At 38.9% G+C, this 21,004-nt stretch overlaps 1 protein-coding gene across 1 annotated transcript in view; it reads left to right on the top strand.

Moving 5' to 3' along the window:
- Window positions 1–20,627, top strand: part of Iars1 (isoleucyl-tRNA synthetase 1) — a 59,241-nt gene extending 38,614 nt beyond the window's left edge. The window contains exons 24-35 of the mRNA XM_076837346.2: window positions 442–563; window positions 992–1,094; window positions 1,449–1,532; window positions 1,770–1,944; window positions 4,138–4,250; window positions 6,407–6,502; window positions 7,392–7,568; window positions 8,027–8,132; window positions 13,351–13,476; window positions 13,866–14,009; window positions 15,285–15,437; window positions 19,943–20,627. Of these exons, the coding sequence (XP_076693461.2) occupies window positions 442–563; window positions 992–1,094; window positions 1,449–1,532; window positions 1,770–1,944; window positions 4,138–4,250; window positions 6,407–6,502; window positions 7,392–7,568; window positions 8,027–8,132; window positions 13,351–13,476; window positions 13,866–14,009; window positions 15,285–15,437; window positions 19,943–20,025 (1,482 nt within the window). The 3' untranslated portion in view covers window positions 20,026–20,627. The remainder of the gene's footprint in view (window positions 1–441; window positions 564–991; window positions 1,095–1,448; window positions 1,533–1,769; window positions 1,945–4,137; window positions 4,251–6,406; window positions 6,503–7,391; window positions 7,569–8,026; window positions 8,133–13,350; window positions 13,477–13,865; window positions 14,010–15,284; window positions 15,438–19,942) is intronic.
- The last annotated feature ends 377 nt before the right edge of the window (window positions 20,628–21,004 follow it).

Raw genomic sequence — 21,004 nt, 5'->3', positions numbered from 1 at the left:
TCTCCCCATTCATTCTGTAACATTCACTGTAGGAGGATCTACTTTGTGCAAAGTCCTGCATGCCTAGTGCTTTCCATGTCTGACTTTATTCACCAGGATACTGCACAGCATGTGATGTTTCCCTAATTATGGATGAGGTTTCAGTCCTCTGTGCATATTGACTTGACTGATTCATGGTCACAGGCTCCTGATTTGATTTTTGTTTGTTTGTTTGACATATTGCAGAAATTTAGGGATATTTTAAGTTCTGCTGACTGTAGCCCTACTGCTGGGCTTCATAGATACAAGGTCCTTTCTGTTTCACAGAGTGTGTTTAATAACCTTATGCCCAAATCTGCATAGTACCTTGTCATTCTCTAAAATGTTTAATTACTGTTTCTCACTGTGAGATCAGCTATTGTTATGTATATGAATGACATGATGTTCTGTGTCCTCATACAGGCCCCATATACACCATTTCTCACTGAATTGATGTACCAGAATCTAAAGGTGCTGATTGACCCAGCTTCTGTCCAGGACAAGGACACCCTCAGCATTCACTACCTCATGTTGCCCCGTGTTCGGTAGGAATCAAATGCAAATAAATCTTTCCTAGGCCATACGAAGGGGAGTTGCCAGAGCATGTGGCAGCCCAAGCTCCCAGGGAAGGAATGGAAAAGAGTAGGCAGTTCCCCACCCCAGCCCCTCTGTGCCTCTCTTCCCACCCAAGCTAATGTAAGTTGCTCCTCAAGCTGGAGAATGGGGCCCATTTCCGTAAGCAGTAGGAGAGGGATGCTGTATGTAGAACCCCTCTGTAGAACTGTGGCAGGTGGTATGTGGATACATGTCTAAGGATACCTGAGGAGTTCATTGTGTGCCCCCTAATGCAGTTCCAGGTGCCTTGCCAAAAGAGACTATCCCTTCTCTAGCCTGACCCTCTTTCTCACTTAAGTATGCCTATTTTGGATTTGTCCTTTTTAATTTCTGTCTTTTTTCTGCTTCTGTCAAACAGTGAGGAATTAATTGACAAGAAAACTGAGAGTGCAGTATCTAGAATGCAGTCTGTGATTGAGCTTGGACGAGTGATCCGAGACCGCAAAACTATTCCAATAAAGGTTTGATTTTTTTTTTTTTTTTTTTTTTTTTTTAACATTTTATGTGGGAATTGCTTTCTTTTTCTTTTTCTTTCTTTTTTTTTTTTTTTAATAGTTATTTTTTAGTTCTAGGTGGACACAATATCTTTATTTTGTTTTTATGTGGTGCCCAGTGCCTCACGCACTGGGTTCTTAATATAGACAGTATTTAGCAATGGCAGAATTTTCCCCCCTTTTCTGCTTTTAGGGTGTGAATGGATGTAGTTCAACCTAACTGGTCTGGAGCTTACAATTCAGATAAACATTTAACATTCCAGTTTCTTCCATTTAGAGGACTGGCTACTTAACAAACATTTTTCTCCTGTTTCCTCTTAGTATCCTTTGAAAGAAATTGTGGTTATTCATCAGGATCCAGAAGCTCTTAATGATATCAAGTCTTTGGAGAAGTATATCCTTGAGGTAAGACAGATGAGTCATCTGTTTGGGATCCAAATAGTTTTTTGGTTTTGGGTTTTTTGTTATTTTGAGAAGATAATTTTTTTTTTTTTTTTAGTAAATCATAGCAAATATAAAGATTTATGAAATTTTACAGTTTGCATAGAATCATCTTGCTATGGACTTTTGTTTACATATCCTATTTCATGTAAACTTGTTTTCATTTCTCATTTTTTTTTTTTTTCTGGGTACCACATATAGGAACTGAATGTTCGAAAAGTTACACTGTCTACAGATAAAAACAAGTATGGCGTTCGGCTAAGGGCAGAACCGGATCACATGGTCCTGGGGAAGCGTCTGAAGGGAGCCTTTAAAGCCGTGATGATGGCCATCAAGCAGCTGAACAGTGAGGAGCTGGAGCAGTTCCAGAAGAGTGGTGGGTGTCCGCTCAGGTGGGGCTGCGTTTCCTTCATGTCTTCAGGCCAGGGCATATTTCATATTCAGGCTTCTGTCGGACTTTGACCTTTGACTTTGTCAACCTCTTAAATAAAAACTTTTTCAAGTTTTTAAGAAAAATTATTATAAATTATGTAAATAATTTTATAATTATATAAATAATTCCCAAGATTTGGAAAGACAATAAAAATAACCCCTAGCCCACCACTCATCCCTGTAACTAATAGACAGGTAACTACTCGCTGTAGCTTATTATGTAGCCTCATAAGTGCTTGTGCACTGCTAAAATTCTGGCTTCTTTACACCAGTTACATATAGTCATAGAATCACAGCCTTAATGGAGATCATCTTTCACTTTTATGTATTTCAATACTTCATGTACTTTGGCAGTTCTGTCCAAAGAACTCCAAAAAATTCCTACATTCTTAACTTTGTCTTTTCAATTTATATTATCAACATATTGTATTTGTATATGGAAATGCTATTTTAGTAGCTGTATAATTTTCCTTCATGTGCATACTTCATGTTACCATTCTTTGGTTTTGATGCTTTGGGCCACTCACCATCACATTTCAGTCTATTCATAGTATGAATATTGTTGAAGTGAATACTTTTGCATGTGTTTATTTTATAGAATTGATGTCTTTAGGTGAGATAACTAGATTGAAGTTACTGGATCAAATGGATTAGGTTACCAGGGAACTCTACAAATCCCTCTGTGGCCTTGAAAACCATCCTTCCTTGTGAGAGAAAACAGTTTACTGGAGCTTCATGACTGGGGAATGGTGTTCCCTAAGAGCATCTGGAAGTTGCTTGTGGAGAGAAAAAGGATAACTTTTGGCCGTGTCAGAACGAAGACTGGAAAAGAGTCAAAAGAAGAGATTGCAGTGGTTTCAGAGGAAAGGGAATTAGCAGTGAGGTTTGGAGCTTCTTGTTAAGGAGAAATGGATAGAGCTCACCACTGTTCTACCCACTCTTCTGCTAAGATATCTACATCTGGATCTCTTATTTGTCAAAGTTGGATTTGTTCATTCAACAAATATATTTTAAAGCCCAGTGTAGAGCTGAATATAAAGTGCTGTGAAGGAAGAATATGGGGTAATGTGAGAATATGTAGCCAGGAGGCCCAGTCAACTTATGAGGCTGGGGAAGGAACCTCAGCCCACTCTCCCCATCCCACTAAATAGTGTCTCAAGGTGCCCAGGAATTTGAAACCTTGCCATGATAATTGTACTCTGTCTGAATATGGCTGTTTGACATCCTTCAGCTGCCCTGGGACACAAGTTGTTTGTTATTAGGTCTAACTAAAATTGAAAATCATAAGCCTAAAGGTATTTGGAGTAGAGACTTAAGGACTCAGGAATAAGATGAGTAGGTATGGAAATTTTGGGACATGTCTCTAAGATTCCTCAAATTTTTATAATTAATAAAACATAAGAGGTTAGCAGCTAAAACTTGAGTCACTCATTCCTAATTCAGCTCAGAATATTTAATTGGAAGATGCCATTTCATCAGCCTTCTAAGTCCCCAGTCTAAGTCATTTGACCAAGTAACCAACACATCAGAAATTCCTAAAGTAAACCTTACTTGAAACTGAAAGCCTATCATTTCTGAACTGTAGTTTTTGGATGAATGTTCTGTACTGATGGAAAGCAGAAGAGTTTTCAAAACACAGGGACCTAAAGTAGAACTGGCAGCCTAGAGCTTGAAGCCCAGGAACATGACAAGAGAGTGCAGGGGGCTTCCTTGAAGGTGGGACCACCATTAGCATCTGCTGGCCCTGAACAGACCTGCTACACAGTTCTTCACACCGTCCATCTCATTTCACCCACACCACATCCTTCTAGCCACTCGTGAGTGGACTCTAAAGACTCATTTCACCATCTGCTCCTTGTTTAGATGAGAACCTGTCGTCTCATGGTGCACCCCTTTAGCTTTTGACCTGGAAGCTTATTAAAATGGACATTGGTGCTAACTTAACTGTCCTCAGGGCAACATAGAATATTCTACAGATGTCACATTCATGGCTGCAGCAATGGTAGGAATCCAGGGTAGTAACATCTTCTAACATCTGCAGCCCTGCTGCTGTGAAATTTTCATCAAAATGGGCACAGTGCACTAGTAATCAGGCAGCTTAAAGAGGAGGAACTGATGGAGTCGTCTTCTCCCTCAGGGAGCATTGTCGTGGAAGGCCATGAATTGCATGAAGAGGACGTCCGTCTCATGTACACCTTTGAGCAGGCCACAGGTGGGACTGCACAGTTTGAAGCTCACTCAGATGCTCAGGTATTTTTCTGTTTCCTACAAGGTTCTTTACAAAGAGATAAGAACATGAAAAATTTTACTTATTCCTTTCCTGACTATGTTGACAGTTTATCTCAAGGTAAAATAAACCAGTTATTTACTTTAGATTGGCTCTATTAAACTTCTCTATGGTAGACCCTTGGCATATATGTTTGTTTAATGAATGCATAAATCAGTGTTTTATAGTTACTACTTGTGAGAAATTCTTTTAAATGTTGGATTGTAGAAAAATAAACTCCGTGAGAAACAAGTCAGTCATGACACAAGAAAGGAAGCCAAATCTTTTTGCTTTTAAAACAGATTATAGTGATACACATAAGAGTAGGATTCATTGTGGCATTTGTACATACATATAACATAATTTGGTCATTTTCATTCCCCATCCCTCCCTTCCCCTCCTCACTCCCTCCCCTTACTCTACTGGTCTCCCTTCAATATTCTTTTTTTTTTTTTTTTTTTTTTGAGAGAGAATTTTAATATTTATTTTTTAGTTTTTCGGCGGACACAACATCTTTGTATGTGGTGCTGAGGATCGAACCCAGGTGCACACATGCCAGGCTAGTGTGCTACCGCTTGAGCCACATCCCCAGCCCTCCCTTCAGTTTTCTTGAGCCCCCTCCCCACCATCACCCCTCGGGCTCTTTCTTTCTTTCTTTTTTTTTTTTTTTTTAATCATCTCTAGTTTCCAATATGAGAGAAAAATATATGACCCTTGGCTTTCTGAGTTTGGTTTATTTTTTTTTAACAGTGCTCTCAAGCCAAGTCTTGATATCTGCCTGGAGAAGTTCTCAGGTGGAAATAAGTTCGGAGAGGCCCTATAGTGGTGAGGGTGGAGGTCTTCAGGAACCTCTCCATGAAGAGAATGTATAGGCTATTTCGGATTCAGGGTCAGTCCTTTTGTTAAGATTGAACAGAGTCTCTCTCCCCAGTCTTGACTCCACTTCTCCAAGCAGGAATATCTCCCTTGGGGGTGGGGATGGGGGGTATTGCTGGAGTCCAGCTATGCCTACTGCCAGGTACAGGAGGAGGTGGCATTTCCATCAAAAGAAGACCAGCCTCCTCAAGCCTTTACACAGAGATGTGATTTCACATCTTCCAGTCTCCACGTGACAGTAGCAAGGAGTCAGAGATGACATGGCCAGAAGGAAGGCAGAGAAGCAGTTTCTAAGCAGTGAGAGTAGGCAGCCCTTCCTGGTAAGAGTACATCACGGGCCTGGAAAGTTTTTCCTACTTAAAGAAGTGTCATCTGTGGTGCCTTAATTTCTTGATGTGGCTCCCATATTGTAGTGGGCTATATCCATTTCCACCTATACCTCTGGTCTTTTTGTATATTAAGGTGGTTTGTGAATTTCTCTGATTGAGTTTACTCCAAGGGAAATGGATGATTCCCGATTTACAAGGACTTTTGTAGAGTATATTTCACCCTATAATGTGTTATGTAATCAAAGTAGTAGTGTCATTATTACTGCATATAACCAAAACCTTCAGAACAGTTGTGATAGGAACTAAGGTTAGGAATAAGATGGCAGCTTAAATCAAGTCATATAAAAAGTATTGAAATCCATTCTAGAATTCACGTTTTGAATCATACTGACAAACTAAAGAATCATCAGTGGTCACAGATCAAGAAAATTGCCTGGAGTTGGCTGCTTTGAGGCCTCAGTCCATTCATTTGTGGTATAGAAAGTTTACTTTTCTGGGGGGCGGTGTCATGTTTGTTTATCTTAATTATTAGTAGACTTGATACTCATTATTAGATGACCATGAGGAACTTGTGAAAGAGGGTCTCATGTCATCTCCTGTGAGCAGCACCCTACAAAGAAGTAAATGCCACATCTTTCTCCTGTCGTGAAGGATAGCTATTTACAAAGAAGTACCTGAATGGTGAAGGTACTGGATCAGTTTTATTTCCTTTGCTCAGTAAAATGAATAAATGGTATTGCATCTTATACTCCTGAGAATTCAGTTTTTACATTTATTTTTTTCGATGTTGCTGGGGATCAAGCCCAGGTCCTTATTCATATAGGCAAGCACTCTACCTCTCAACTATAACCAAGAATTAGTTTTGAGTAACATTTTGCTGAGTTTGAAAGAGAGGTTCTTCTTGATTGTCACGTTGTGCACTGCTCCTTCTGCAGGCTTTGGTGCTCTTGGATGTCACCCCTGACCAATCAATGGTGGATGAGGGAATGGCTCGGGAAGTTATCAATCGCATCCAGAAACTTCGAAAGAAGGTCAGTTTGTCAGATCAAGGAGAAGCTGCCTGTATTTGTTTTATGTTGGTTGTTGACAAGGACCCGCAAGGCATGTAATGTAAATTAAGCTGATGGATTAATGGTAATGATTCATTAATCCGTTGTCTGTTAAGATTGTACTCTACAGGGAAAATAGGCCTCTTTTTCTACCTGTTTACACACTCTCAAGCTGGATATGGTTCTTTTTATTTCTTTGACCAATAGTTTTTAGCCAATCTATGCCCCTTACCATTCTTTTTCAATTTCATCGTGCTTCCACAAAATCACCTGGAACGATAGCTCTCTGGCTGGTGCAGAAAGTAACTAGAGATGACAGTGTCTCTGAGGAAGGCAGACTGCAGTCAGTGTGGAGGGCTTCTTGTGCAGGGAAGAGATTTGGGGCCTGGACAGAGTGGAATGGTTTTTCCTCATTTGGGAACTGAGGAAGGCACAGAGCCCATTGCCTGCAGAGCAGAGGGGCCACCAAACCCAGTGAGAGAATGGGAAAACTCTTACCTCAAGGAGATGTCGACATTTAGGACTTCTCCTATGTATCTTCCTCCCCAGACCAGATATCTGGGACCTGTGGGTCTCAGAGGAGTCATCCAGCAGATCACAGGAGTGTTTGTGCACACTCTCCCAGTTCAGAGCTTTTTGAGTGAGTTCTCAGTTGTTCCTTTGTTTCAGTATTCATGAGGGGCTGATTGTACTAGGAAGACACCCATCCTATCTTCCCAAAGAATAAGCAGAGGACCACAAAGCCAATCGTGTTCTTACAGTGTAGCTCTTCCCAAGGAGGCAGCCCTTGCTTGGTGATCCAATGCAGTGTTGTTGAGTTTAGATTAGCAAAATGTGCTTCCTTTTTAAATTTTTCTGTATATACTTTCAGTGTAACCTGGTTCCAACTGATGAAATAACAGTCTATTATAATGCAACATCTGAAGAAAGGTACCTGAATAACGTTATTGAAAGCCACACAGAATTCATATTTGCCACCATAAAAGCTCCCTTGAAACCATACCCAGTTCCTACATCAGATAAAATCCTTATTCAGGAAAAAACACAGGTGAGTTCAGAATTCTGTTGAACTACTGAAAGATTTCAGATTTGGTTTTACTTTAAGTTTATTTAGTTAAATCTGGATATTCTGGCCCCCAGTAGAAGTATTACTCTGAATGGTAGTGAGTAGGGTCAGAGAGGAATCCAGAAGAAATGAAGGGGAGGGAAGCAGAACTGTTCTCGTACAAGTTCTCTTGGAGGAGGTAGCCAGGAGGGTGTGTGAGATCTGCCAGGAAATGAAATGGCTATGTGGATCTGTTTTGTCTAACACTAGAAAAGTTGGTATTATAAATGCTGGTGATAATCATTAGAAGTAAATGACAATTGACTTATTTTTTAAAGAACAGAATAAGAGAATGGGAATACTTTTTTTTCAAGATTTAGTGTTCTTGTTAAGAATTCAGTGATGGTGTGACATACTGCAGTCTAAAGGCTGCAGTTAATCATATGTTCTCATTTGCTCAGTTAAAGGGGTCTGAATTGGAGATCACACTGACTAAAGGAGCATCCCTGCCTGGTCCTGCTTGTGCATATGTCAACCTTAACATTTGTGCAAATGGCAGTGAACAAGGTAAGAGGAAATTAATTCCATGGTTTGTATGGCTGGCATTATTTAAACCTTTGGGAATCTTTAGGCTATCAGAAGGGAATTGGTAAAATCAGATAACTTTTTGTTTTTAATTGACATCAAAGTGAATCCATTAAAGTAAACGATGGACTTGCACTTACAGGAAGATGGACGTGTTTTTCCCAATTCCTCCCATTAAATACATCAAAATACCCAGTCCATTATATACCAAAGCAAACATAAGACTGTCAAAGGTAGAGGGAAGAAAGCAGACCAGCTAGGAATGTTGAAACCAAGCAACATTATAGTGGTGAGTTCCCTGGATTTTCTTTTTTTGCCTCATATATCTCAAACGTAGGGCTTAAGAAGTTGGCAACCTAGAAATACCAACAAGTACAGACCAAAAAAAAAAAAAAACAAAAACACAACCTTGCTTTCTCTAAACAAAGGGGTAGGATTTTTCTTTTATTTTGAGGTTCTGGGGATTGAACCCAGGGCCTTACATAAGCTAGATAAGTGTGGAGGAACGGTAAAGAGGCACCACCATTTAACTGGGGCTCTAGAGGAGAATGAGATCTCTCTCCCCTGCCACCCCACAGTAACAACAAGCTTGGTTTAAGTAGGGCCTGATAGTGAACCTGGACTCCTTCTCCCACCTGGAAGTAACAAGGCAGTGTCTCTTTTACCTGCCAGTGTGACATCAAAGTCAACTAAAATAGAGATCTTACTCAAATGTCCAGGTTTCATTGGAAAATCACTGATCATACCAAGAATTGAATAAGAAAAGATGCAAATACTTACTGACATGACTGAAATGTTAAAATTGTCACAGAATTTAAAGCAACCATAATAATGTTTCAGGGATTAATAATAAATATAATAGAAACAAATGAAAAATGCAAGGCCTCAGCAAAAAAATAAAAGGTATAAAGAAGAATCCAATGGAAATTTTAGAACTGAAAAAATACAACTAACCTTCATGTGGGAGTGCGTGTCTATAATCCCAGCTACTTGGGAGGCTGAGCAGGAGGATTAAAAATTTAAGGCAGCCTGGGCAACTTAGCAAAACTCTTTCTCAAAACGAACAGAAAAAATTTAAATGGGCTGGGCATGTGGCTTAGTGGTTGAGCACCTACATACCATGCAGACACGAGATCCTGTGTTCAACCTCCAGTACTAAAAAAGAAAAAAAAAAGGAGGAAAAATATAGCTTTAAAAAAAACCTCAATGGATAGACTCAGCAGCAAAAACAGAAGAGAAAGGAAAGAATCAATGAACTAGAAGATGGAACAATAAATTATCCATTCTGAACAACAGAGTTGGGAAAAAATGAATATCAAAAGATTAACATTCTTGTTACTGGAGTCAGAAGAGAGAGAGGATGGGACTAAAAGAGTACTCAGAAATAATAGCTGAAAACCTCCTAAAGTTGCTAAAATGTATAAAAGGGACCCCAGAGATCTAGTCACCCCTTCTACAGTGTTAGGACACACTAAAAAAGTGCCATCCGTGAACTTGGACATGGTCCCTTACTAGACACCAAATCTGTGGGTGTCTTGATCTTGAACCGCTCAGTCTTCAGAAATATGAGAAATGAATTTATCTAGTTTTACCTAGCCTGTGGCATTTTGTTAGAGTCTGAACAGACTAACACACTGAGTGAAACACAAACAGGATAAACCCCAAAGAGTACGTATCAATACACATCATAATCCAACTTCTGAAAAGTTGACAAAATGTGTTGAAAGTAGTGAGAGAGATAAAATACCTTACTTACATTGATCAGAAAACAGGCCAGAAAGTAAAAGACATTTTTCAGCTCTTGAAAGATATATATTACCTGTCTAGAATGCTATATCAGGCAACCTATAGGATGATGGGAAAATGAGAGAAAACTAAACAAATATGGTGCCAGCAGACCATTCTTACATGAATAGCTGATTGAGTATGTTTTTTGAGAGGACAGGGGAGATACCAGGGATTGAATCAAGGGACATTTAACCACTGAGCCACGAGTCACATCCCCAGCCCCTTTATTTTGAGGGAGGGTCTTGCTAACTTGCTTAGGACCTTCCTGAATTGCTGAGGCTGACTTTGAACTTGCAATCCTCCTGCCTTAGTCTCCCAAATTCCTGGGATTATAGGCATTCACCAGTGTGCCCTGTGCTACTGGAGTTCTTTTTCTTTCTTTCTTTCTTTATTTTTTTTTTAATATATTTTTTTTTTTAATTTTTAAATTTTATTTTATTTATTCCAATTTGTTATATATGACAGCAGAATGCAATTCAATTCATGTTACACAAATAGAGCATTTTTCATATCTTTGGTTGTACACAGAGTAGAGTCACACCACTCATGTTTTCATACACGTACTTAGGGCAGTGATGTCCATCACATTTTACCGTCTTTACTACCCCATATCCCTTTTCTTCCCTTTGCCCTATTTGAAGTCCATCTATTTCTCACATGCTGCTCATCCATCCCTATTATGAATCAGCCTCCTTACATTAGAGAAAACATTCAGCATTTGGTTTTATTTACTTATTATTATTATTATTTTTATGTGGTGCTGAGGATTGAACCCAGTGCCTTGCACGGCTAGGCAAGAACTCTATGGCTCAGCCACAGTCCCAGCCCCTCTTTGTATTCTTAATAGCTGCCATTTTGACTGGAGACGGATGAAATTTTGATTTGCATTGCTCAAATTGCTAGAGAAGTTGAATATTTTTTCATATATTTGTTGATTGATTGTGTATCATCTTCTGTTCAGTTTCTTGGCCATTTATTGATTGGGTTATTTGGGGGTTTTTTGGTGTTAAGATTTTTGAGTTCTTTATATATCTTAGAGATTAGTGCCTTTTCCGATGTGCATGTGGTAAAAATTTGTTCCCATTCTGTAGGCTCTCTATTCATTCCACTGATTGTTTCTTTTGCTGAGAAGAATCTTTTTAGTTTGAACCCACCCCATTTATTGGTTGGTTCCATAACTTAGCTATTGTGAATTGAGCTGCTATAAACATTGATGTGGCAGTGTCACTATAGTATGCTGATTTAAGTCCTTCGGGTATAAACCTAGGAGTGGGATAGCTGGGTCATCTGAAGTATAGGTTGCTGGGTTTCTGTTCTCGCAACTAAAAGGCTCGGGAATCACTCCAGGTAAACTGGGATAACTGGGCTGTGCAAGATAACCACACAAGAGACACAAATACCTTTTTCTCTGGGATCACTGTGACGGCTCCTCTGACCTTAAGCGTCCGCAGGAAGAGAGAGAGCAAGAGCATACGCCGACACCTTTTATTGAGGAGAAGCTATTCAAATGAGGCAAGGGGTCAGGTTTCAGGGGGCTGAGTCTATCTTCCTGATGTCCACTGTCAACAGGTTGACTGACATCTGGGTAGGCCACACCCAAGGACACAGTAAGAGAAGGGGACACATACAAGTCACTTCCATGGAAGATTCTATCCTAAACAGGGCAAGGGGTTATATTACAAAGGAAGAGGTGAATGTAACTCCCCAAGAAAGGTGGGGAAAGCTATGCCACATTTCTGTGACTGAGCACCTCAGCACCCAGCCGGGGAGTATGACTCAGTCACCTGCAAGGTTGGTCTCCCACAGTAGGTGGTAAAGATTTTATCCCATTCTTTAGGCTCTGGACATCTGGTCGACCTCCGTACATACTGCATAAAAAATCCAAGTCCATGTGTTAGGGGATAATTGGAATAAATAATTCATATGAAGACTGGACACCAAGAACACTGTCCATAAAAGGGAAAATTGGTAAATTGAACTTTATCAATATTAAAACGATTTACCTTGCAAAAGATACATAAAATGAATGAAAAACAAGCGACAGACTGGGAGGTTATAAACAACATATCCAACAAAAAACATCTAAAATGTAGAGATCTATCAGCACTCAACAGTAAAAATACAATCCAATTAGAAAAAAAGTATAAACATTCTTGTAAGAGAATATGCTAATGATGAAAATATTAACATTGTTAGCCATTAGGGAAATACAAATTAAAACCACAGTGAGGTTTTGCTGCACACCTATCAGAGTGACTCAAATAAATGCAGAGGAGCTAGATCTCATACAACACTGGGGAAATGTAAAATGGCACAGTCACTCTGGGAAAGGGTTTGTCAGTGTCTTAAAGAAACCAAGCCTGTGCTTTCCATGATGAGTCAACAGTTGCACTGCTAGGTATTTATCCCAGTGAACTGAAAACATGTTCACCAGGTCACCTGTTTGTGGATATAACCAAACACATAGTAGCCAAAACCAGAATGCTCTTCAGCAGGTAAAATAGCAAAGTGTGATACATTCATACCTCAGAACACTGCTTAGCAATAAGAATGAACAACCATTGATTAGCACTGCCACTTATTTTAATCCTTTAGAGATGATGCTGGCTGAAAAAAAAGTCCCCAAAATTCCACCGTGTGTGATTGCACTCTTGAAATGATGCCACAGGAATAAAGACTATTATTTGCTAGGAGTTGTAAAAGCATTAGGGTGCTTATCAGAAGGAAACAGGATTCTTGTGATGACAGAACTGTTCTGTATCTTAATGGTGATGATGGATACAGGATCTACACCAGTATTAAAACTGAAGAGAACTAAACACACACCCCAATAAGTAAAAGTAAAACTGAGGAAATCTGAATAGGATTAGCCGAGTACATTGTTGTCGATACCCTGGTTGTGATATTGTATTATTTTGTAAAGATGTTACCTTTGAAGGGAACTAGGACCCGTGGTATCTCTATTATTTCCTATAACTTCATGTGACTATAATTACCTTAAAGGAAAATGTTTTAATAAATCAATAAAGTAAATATCTGTAATTGAATCTAGGTCTAGGATACATCAACATCAGGGCTGCTGAAGGGTATTTTTTAAGATAATGGTCAGATCGTATTTTTAACCACTCTGTACCTTGTGCATTTACAAATGGCAACAAATGAAAAATGGGGGTTATAAATACAAAGATTTGAATCTAGAAAAAGATGAGAACTATAGAGTCTCATCCTTGATCATATCTACTTGAGGATTGTCAAAACTTGTATTAAGTAGATAGAAATAGTATATAATTCAGAAAAAGAAAATAAAATATTAGGGCTTTAAACCCCCTTGTATACCTTGACTTTTCCTCTAAATAAAACATTTGTTTTTAAGTCTGTCTTTTTTGAAGATCTTATTTTTGTGGATTTTTAGGTGGAGTTTTGCTTCTGGAAAATCCAAAAGGGGACAATAGGTTGGACCTTTTAAAGCTGAAGAATGTTGTTACTAGCATTTTTGGTTTTAAAAATACAGAGCTGTCTATCTTCCATGGTAAAACAGGTATGTGGAAAGAGAATGTCTGTGCTTTGACTCTACCAAACCCTGGTGCTTTTCTTGACTTGGAGTTGGCAGCTCTTCAGCAGTGCCAGGCTGCAATGTCTCTCTGTGCCCCCTCATTGGGATTCCACTGAAAACCCTGGGCCTATCAGGAGGCCAAGGTCCTAATCCTACCCAGCTCCCCATGTGACAGATTTCAGGATTCAGAGATGCCCCCTGGGGAGTTGTAACTTATTAAGCATGGTATCCGAGTCTTACTAATTCTATGTGCTATGATACAGTTTTTAAAAATTACAACTTTTTTGCCGATTATAATTATCATTTTTCAAATGTAAGCTTTTCATAGTGAAGTAGGAAAAGGTGAATGACTTCAGGGTTTTTTATATTTTTAGAAATACAAAACCAAACTGACTTGATGAGTCTTAGTGGAAAAACACTTTGTGTGACTACGGGATCAGTTCCCTCTCCTGTCAACAGCCCTAGTACTCTTCTCTGTGAATATATCAACCTGCAGCTACTGAACGCAGAGCCACAAGGTACATGTCTCCTGGGGTAAGCAGGCTGTGGGGTGTTAGGTATTAAGATTCCCTTAGGGCTCAAATCTATGACTCATGTATTTGTCAACACATAACAGTGATTTTAAAGTGTAGACTCCCTAGCTATTTGGAGAGCACCACAGGTTTTTTTTCTTTTCAAAGTGTGTTTATGGAGAAAGCCTTTATCTATCTAGTGTGGTCAGGAAGCAACATAAATAGGTTAGGTAAAAATGACAAATAATGAAACAATTGTTTAAATCCCAGAATGTTTCATTTTAAAATTTTTTCTTTTATCATTTTCATTGTCATTGTTGTTGTTCATTTTTATTTTACCCTTTTTTCCCTTAGTAAATGTTCTGAAAACTTGTATGCCACAATGCCTTAATCAAGAATCTATAGATTGATACCTATTTTAGCTTAGTATCGTGGCATATTTTAAATAAATCACCGGATTAGTCCTGAAACAGGACGAGGAACTTCATTTGCTGGTGACCAAATGGTGGTGATTAATTTGCTTCTGCACACTTTGACCCCCCCACCAGGGTTAACACATGTCATTTATAGCCCCAAACCACAAGCAGAGTAGGTCAGAATAACCCAAGTCAGGGTACATTGCACAGGAATGAAAGATAGTATCTTGAGAAACATTTTTTTCCTTTTTCTTTTACATTATATGCTGCCAAACAGGATGTACTAAGCATGAGAAGAAGAATATGGGAGACATGGGTGTGGGCTTTGCGGGGTGTGGGAGGGTGCTCTTCTTACAGAAAATGGAGTCTGTTTGGCCAAGACACGTGGAGTCTGGCCCACAGTACTGGTATGCTAGGATCCTCGTTATAAGCATTTTTTTGTTGTTGTTGTTTTAGTTGTAGGTGGACACAATACCTTTTTCTTTCTTTCTTTCTTTCTTTCTTTCTTTCTTTCTTTCTTTCTTTTTTTTTTTTTTTTTTAATATGTGATGTCTGACTTTTGCCAAGCAAATTCTCTACCACTGAGCCACAGCCCCGGCCCCAGTCACTATATGCATTTTTATGGAAATCTTAGTTTTTCACTTGACTATGTATTACTGACTGTCCTTCCCCAAGCTGCTGGCTTTTATATAAGTCCATTTTTCTTTACCTTTGGAGACTGTCTAGGACTGTTTCTACAGACCGTATGTCTAGCTATTAGATGCCCTGGGAGCCATCAGTGCCACCCATTAGAGCTGTCCATAGTCACTGCCTGTGTTAGAAGGTGAGCTCTCAGGCATTAATCCAGGTTGTTTTCCTTCTGCAGAGTGTTTAATGGGAACAGTGGGCACCCTCCTGCTTGAAAACCCACTTGGGCAGAATGGACTCACCCACCAAGGTCTCCTATATGAGGCAGCCAAGGTGTTTGGCCTTCGAAGCAGGAAGCTAAAGTTGTTTCTGAATGAGACTCAAACACAAGGTAAGGGGATTATGGACCATGAATTTTTTTCTTCATTGAAAGTTGCTATTAATGCCATGAACCATTTATAGATTATGGGTATAAGAGATGGTACCTTTTTTATTTTTTTGCACTATTTCTTTAGAAATTAACTACAGTATAATTTTTTAGAAATAATAATTGAAAGGGTAATTACTTTTTGCTTTGAAAATAATTTACAAATATAGGGCTTCTTGGTAAATGAGCATATTTGCTGACCTAAAATTTGTTCTTTTCCTCAAGAATCAAAATTATCACATTGTAAGATACTAGCCTAAAGGAAACTTATAACTGACATTACTGTTGGTTACCTCTCTTTTCAACTTATGAAGCTTACTCCCATTTTGTTACTGGGCCATATAACATGAAGACATGTTATATGTAGGTGACATCCATTAATTCAGAAAACAAAATCAGGACATCGACTTCCACAAGCTGATGTCTAACAGCAACATGTTTTCTCCCCTCATTTTCCCCCTTCATATCACCTCTTTTGTGATTTCAGTTTTGGTGGCACTTTTGTCAACTTCTCTGTTGACATCATAGCCTTCCCTGGAGTTTTGTCTTGGAATCCTGCTTATTCACCCAGCACTTCACTTTTGGTGCCTCTGGAGTCATTTCCCAAACAACTTCCCTTCCTGGGATCTGTTTTTTCTGTTCATGGCCATCCTTCTCACCATCCCAACTCAAAATCTCCTGCCCTTCCATCCTTTTGCTTACAAAGCATAAGGCAGGACTGAGGGGCTTTTCAATCAGGATTTATGTCTTTTTAGCACTTGTGCAAAGTTGCCAGGCATTGTGTGTTCCAAAGTAACCTCTTATCCGTTCTCTAATATCGTCTCTTCCTGGAACTTTGATGAGACATTTTCAAGACACACCACCCTGCCTCTCTCCTATGTGTTTGTATTTTCCCTCTCTTCATCCTTGTATCCCGTAGTCCAGTTTATTTTGGCTGATTTATTCTTGCTTCTCCATAATAAGGTGTTTTTTTCTTGTGGATTCGTTCAAGATTTTTACCATTGTCTTTGTTTTGTGTGTGTGTGTGTTTTTTGTTTGTTTGTTTGTTTTTGTTTTTGTTTTAATGTTTATTTTTTTTCAGTTATCAGCGGGCACAACATCTTTGTTTGTATGTGGTGCTGAGGATCGAACCTGGGCCGCACGCATGCCAGGCGAGGGCGCTACTGCTTGAGCCACATCCCCAGCCCCTTTACCATTGTCTTTGATTTTCTGCAGTTCTACTAAGATATGCCTAAGTGTTTAGATTTTTTGATAGAAGTTATTGTTTCTGTTATAGTGCTGATTTGATTTCTAGCATTTCCTTTTTAAACATTCTTTATTAATTTCCGTCTTTCTGTTTATGTCACTTATTTGTTTTGCTTATTCTATACTGTTTGTATTGAAGCCCAATTTTAAGGATCATTTAAAATTAAGGAACACTTCTCTAGTTCCTTGGGGACACTGTTCACCCACACTGTCTTTCAGCTCAGTTGTTTGGGCCACAAAGAATATTTAGAAAGTTGAGTCCATCATGCCCAAGGCTAGAAATTCCTGGAGAGAGTCTGCATGTCCCTGTAGGGCTGAATGACTCCTGCTTTCTGTTCTGGTTTCCTGGGGCCATCACAGTGAATTGTCACTCACTGGGTGGCTTAAGACAACAGAAATTTATTCTTCACGGTTCTGAAGCCTGAAATCAAGATATCAGTGAAGCTACACTCTCCTAAAGCTTAGGAAAGAATCATTTCCTTGCAGCCCCATCGCTTCCTGATCACATTCTATTTCCTCTTTTTACAAATAAGGTTACATTCACAGCTTCTGGGAAGTTAGAATGTGGATAAGTAGGGGGAGGCTATTATTAAACAGTGCATTCTCCCCTCCCACCTTTGGTGAAAGATCTTATTCATATTTATCCCTTTGCTATCTGTTCCTTTTTGAAGTCCCAGTTTCTTGAGGAGGGCTGTTTTAGACTTCCTAGTTTGTGTAGACTAAGAGATTTTTCTAATTTCTCTTTCACAGACTTTAGTACAAAAAGCATTAAGCCATTAGAAACCACCAAAAAATCTTAAATTAAGTACAAATCCTTATTTTCTCTTGAGTTCCTCTCTCCCTCCCTTTAATGAAAAGCAGCCAACTCTACCTTAGATTTACTTTCAGTGACTTTCCCTTGTTTTTCATCCTCTCATTTTGTTTAGGGTGTTATCATCCATTGAAATCACCTGTCTACAGTCTATTCTTCCATCAAAATTGTCTTCATGAACATTCCTGCCATGGTGCTGTCCCCACTCAGAGTCCCCAAGGTCCCCATTGCTTAATACTCCAAGAACTTCAGCTTGGCACACAAGATCCTTCATGTTCTGGGCCTTTTCTGAGTTTCCAGTTATGTCTTTGAGTCTTTCCCTCTATCAGGAGGCTGTTTTTACTTTCCTTCCTACATACATGGTTCTTTCACTGTGGTGTGGTGGTAAGAATCATCTGTAGGACATGTAACTTCCTATCATGATAAGCACATTCTTTCTTCCTTTTCCTTAGCCCTTGAATCCATTGGTCACCACATGCTTCTCAGCCCCACAAAGTTTATTTCTGTACTTGAGTTCTTAAGTATAGAAAGTAGAAGAATCTAAATGATTGGAATTGGTCAAGGATAGAAAAATGTCTCTGAATTAAATATTTATAATACACTGTGATTCATACAACCAGCGATCTTACCTATACTGTCTTACTCCATTCCTTTTCTCTGAGGTTAGCTAGGCAAAAGTTAAGTAGCTAAGAGCATAAGGGTGACTTACCCAAGCTTATCACAAAGCTGGGACTTCTTACAGTGCAGTACCTTTTTCAGTTCAGTATCTGTAGTCTCATTTTCATTATAATTTGCCTTTTAAAATTTTTTTCATAAAGTATTAATAACCTAGTAAATTAGACCACAAAATGCTTATAATTTAGAAACTCTTCAGCATTTTTTTGTGTTTAACCCTAGACTCTAAACATCTCCAGATCCTGTCATTACCATTAGGAGATAGCTTAGAGGGTTTTTTCACATCCAGAATTGTCTGCTAGGACATCAGCTATTTTTGAGAAAGCTGGTTCTTTTCCTTTTTAAATTCAGATCTCATTTTGTCTCAGAGACAAAATGTCCCACAGTGGGCAAATAACTTATAAATTTCTTTTTCCTTTCTTTTCCCCCTATAGTTAGTATGTTTTAATACACTGCATCTTTATTATACTTTTAGATGTGTAAAGGTTTCATCATTGGCCATACTGAATCCTGTGTGTTCTTTGACATGAGTGCTTCAGCCTTTGGTGACTTCTTTCTTTATAATAGCAACATGTCTTAGGCCTGTTGTGTACCCCTGCTCACCCATACCTGGAATAGATATTCTTCCAGTTATAGAGAGTTTTATTTTAGAAAGCATTTCTGGACTAGTGGGTTGACACTGCTTCTAGACTTTTTCTATTGGTAAAATATATGCTTATGAGGGGGAAAAGCATCTTGGGCAGTACCCAGAGTAAGTCACATTGTAAAGTGAGGAAATGGTCCTTTGGATGTTTCCAGTAGTCTGCCCAAAACTTCTCATTCCAACTGCAAGGAGATAAGGTTCAACTGTGAACTCAAAGTAAAGAATCTACGTAAGACCACCATCACTTCTGGTACCAACTACAACTTCCAGGGGCAGGGATCATCCCAAATCACCCTCAGGTTCAATAATTTGCTAAAAGGACTCAGAGAAAGGTATTACACCCATGGATTGTCTATTATAGTTGAAGGATACAAATTATAACCAGCTAAGGAAAGAGATTAATGGATAGAATCTTACAGGGTTTCAAATGAGAGGCTCCGGGTCCTCTTTTCCTCATGCAGAGGGGAGCTTTTGGGACCATGTCAACTGGCTCTAACACAGAAACATCTTGCAGAAGAGCCAAGTTAAAATTAACCAAAGAGATGCTCAGGGCAGAATTTAGGAAAAGAACCAAGTATTTCCATTGTCCTATCCCCAGGGCCAGAATAGCATCAATGTTACCTCCTTCAAATGTGACAGTACAGAGTATTACCAACCAGGGTAGCTCACAAGAGCCTTGGTGTCAGAAAGTTTTTATTGAGGTTTCATTATATAGGCATGATTTAATTCATTGCTCCCATGGCTGACTGGTTTCTATATCAACTGATACTGTGTGACTCAGTCCCCACCCTGAATCATTCAGTAGGTCTTTCTAGTGTGCCAACTCTACCATGAGTCATCTCATTAGCATCAACTATTGTGTGTGTGGTCACCAACTATTGTGTGTGATCACGTGCCCACCATGAGTGAAAAGACATTCCTACCAGGAAATTCCAAGGATTTAGAGGATCACTTTAGAAGCAGGGACAAAGGTCAGATCTTACTTAGGATGAGGCCAGATTTCTTACTACATAGCCAGTTAACATTTTTTAAAAAATGTTACTTACTCACACTAGATAGAATATTGGTTTTTTAAATTTTTTCTTTCCATTCTAGAAATTACAGAAGACATCCCCATGAAGAATTTGAATATGAAGACTGTGTATGTTTCTGTGTTGCCAACAACTGCAGACTTCTAATGTTGAGTTATCAGTGTAGTTCAGTAAGCCTTTCCCTGACTTACACCCATCGCCTACACCTGTGAACACATGGACCTGTTGAAGATACTTCCTTCAGGTGCATGTCTTATAGGCCACTTTGGGCCTAAAATTCAAATAGGATTAATTAATTAAATTGAGACCTCACATAATATTCACACTTAACCTTAAACACCTATGCAGTCACGTTGGGGAAAGGTTATGATATTACCTCAGCACCACAAAGTTTATAGTTTATTTCTCTACTTGAGTTCTTCAGTTATAGAAAGTAGAAGTGATTTAAATGGCACAGTATATATACTTATATGTATATCATTTTGGCCTTTTAAAACTAATTTGAGACCTCTTAAAGAAATGAACATGTTATATATTTCTGCTACCTGGATTTTCCTAGGTAATTTGTTGACATATTTTAAGTTTCAGTAAATTAAAACAGTAAATCAAAACCTCTCAGATATGTTTGTTAGAAGTGATTCTATGATTCAATGAAACTGGACTTGTAATCTTTTAAACATATAAAAACCTAATTGTGATTTCTGTATTAAGACAGTGAATTATAAACCTAATATCACCTCTTCCCAAAACCTTGGTTGACAGTTTGAGTCCTTAAAGAAGCAGATACCAAGATAAAATTAGATGCACAAACGTGTATTAGAAGAAATATAAATAAAGGATGACAGGAAACGAGAGCAAGCATGGGTATAGAGACCTTCGTACTACAGCATAGGTCTGATTCTTGTAAAAAGAGAAAAGGGAGGACGAGTACAAAAAAAGCAGTCCAGCTCTGAGACAATGTAGTCAGGCCGGTGGAGAGTCTCCAGGTAAGTATTCCTGTCATCAGAGTTTGGAGTTTGGTGGAAATGGCCTGCCTTTGTGCCCCATGCCTTGCTGAGTTAGTATCTAGGAGTAGCCCACAGGGATCGTTGCCTTGGCACAAATGCCTTGATGGATCTCAAAGTAC

Source organism: Callospermophilus lateralis, chromosome 17 (assembly GCF_048772815.1).
Source record: "Callospermophilus lateralis isolate mCalLat2 chromosome 17, mCalLat2.hap1, whole genome shotgun sequence".
In the NCBI taxonomy this organism is placed as follows: domain Eukaryota; kingdom Metazoa; phylum Chordata; class Mammalia; order Rodentia; family Sciuridae; genus Callospermophilus; species Callospermophilus lateralis.
Note: the sequence above shows the minus strand (reverse complement) of the source record. Positions and strands in the feature narration are given on the sequence as shown.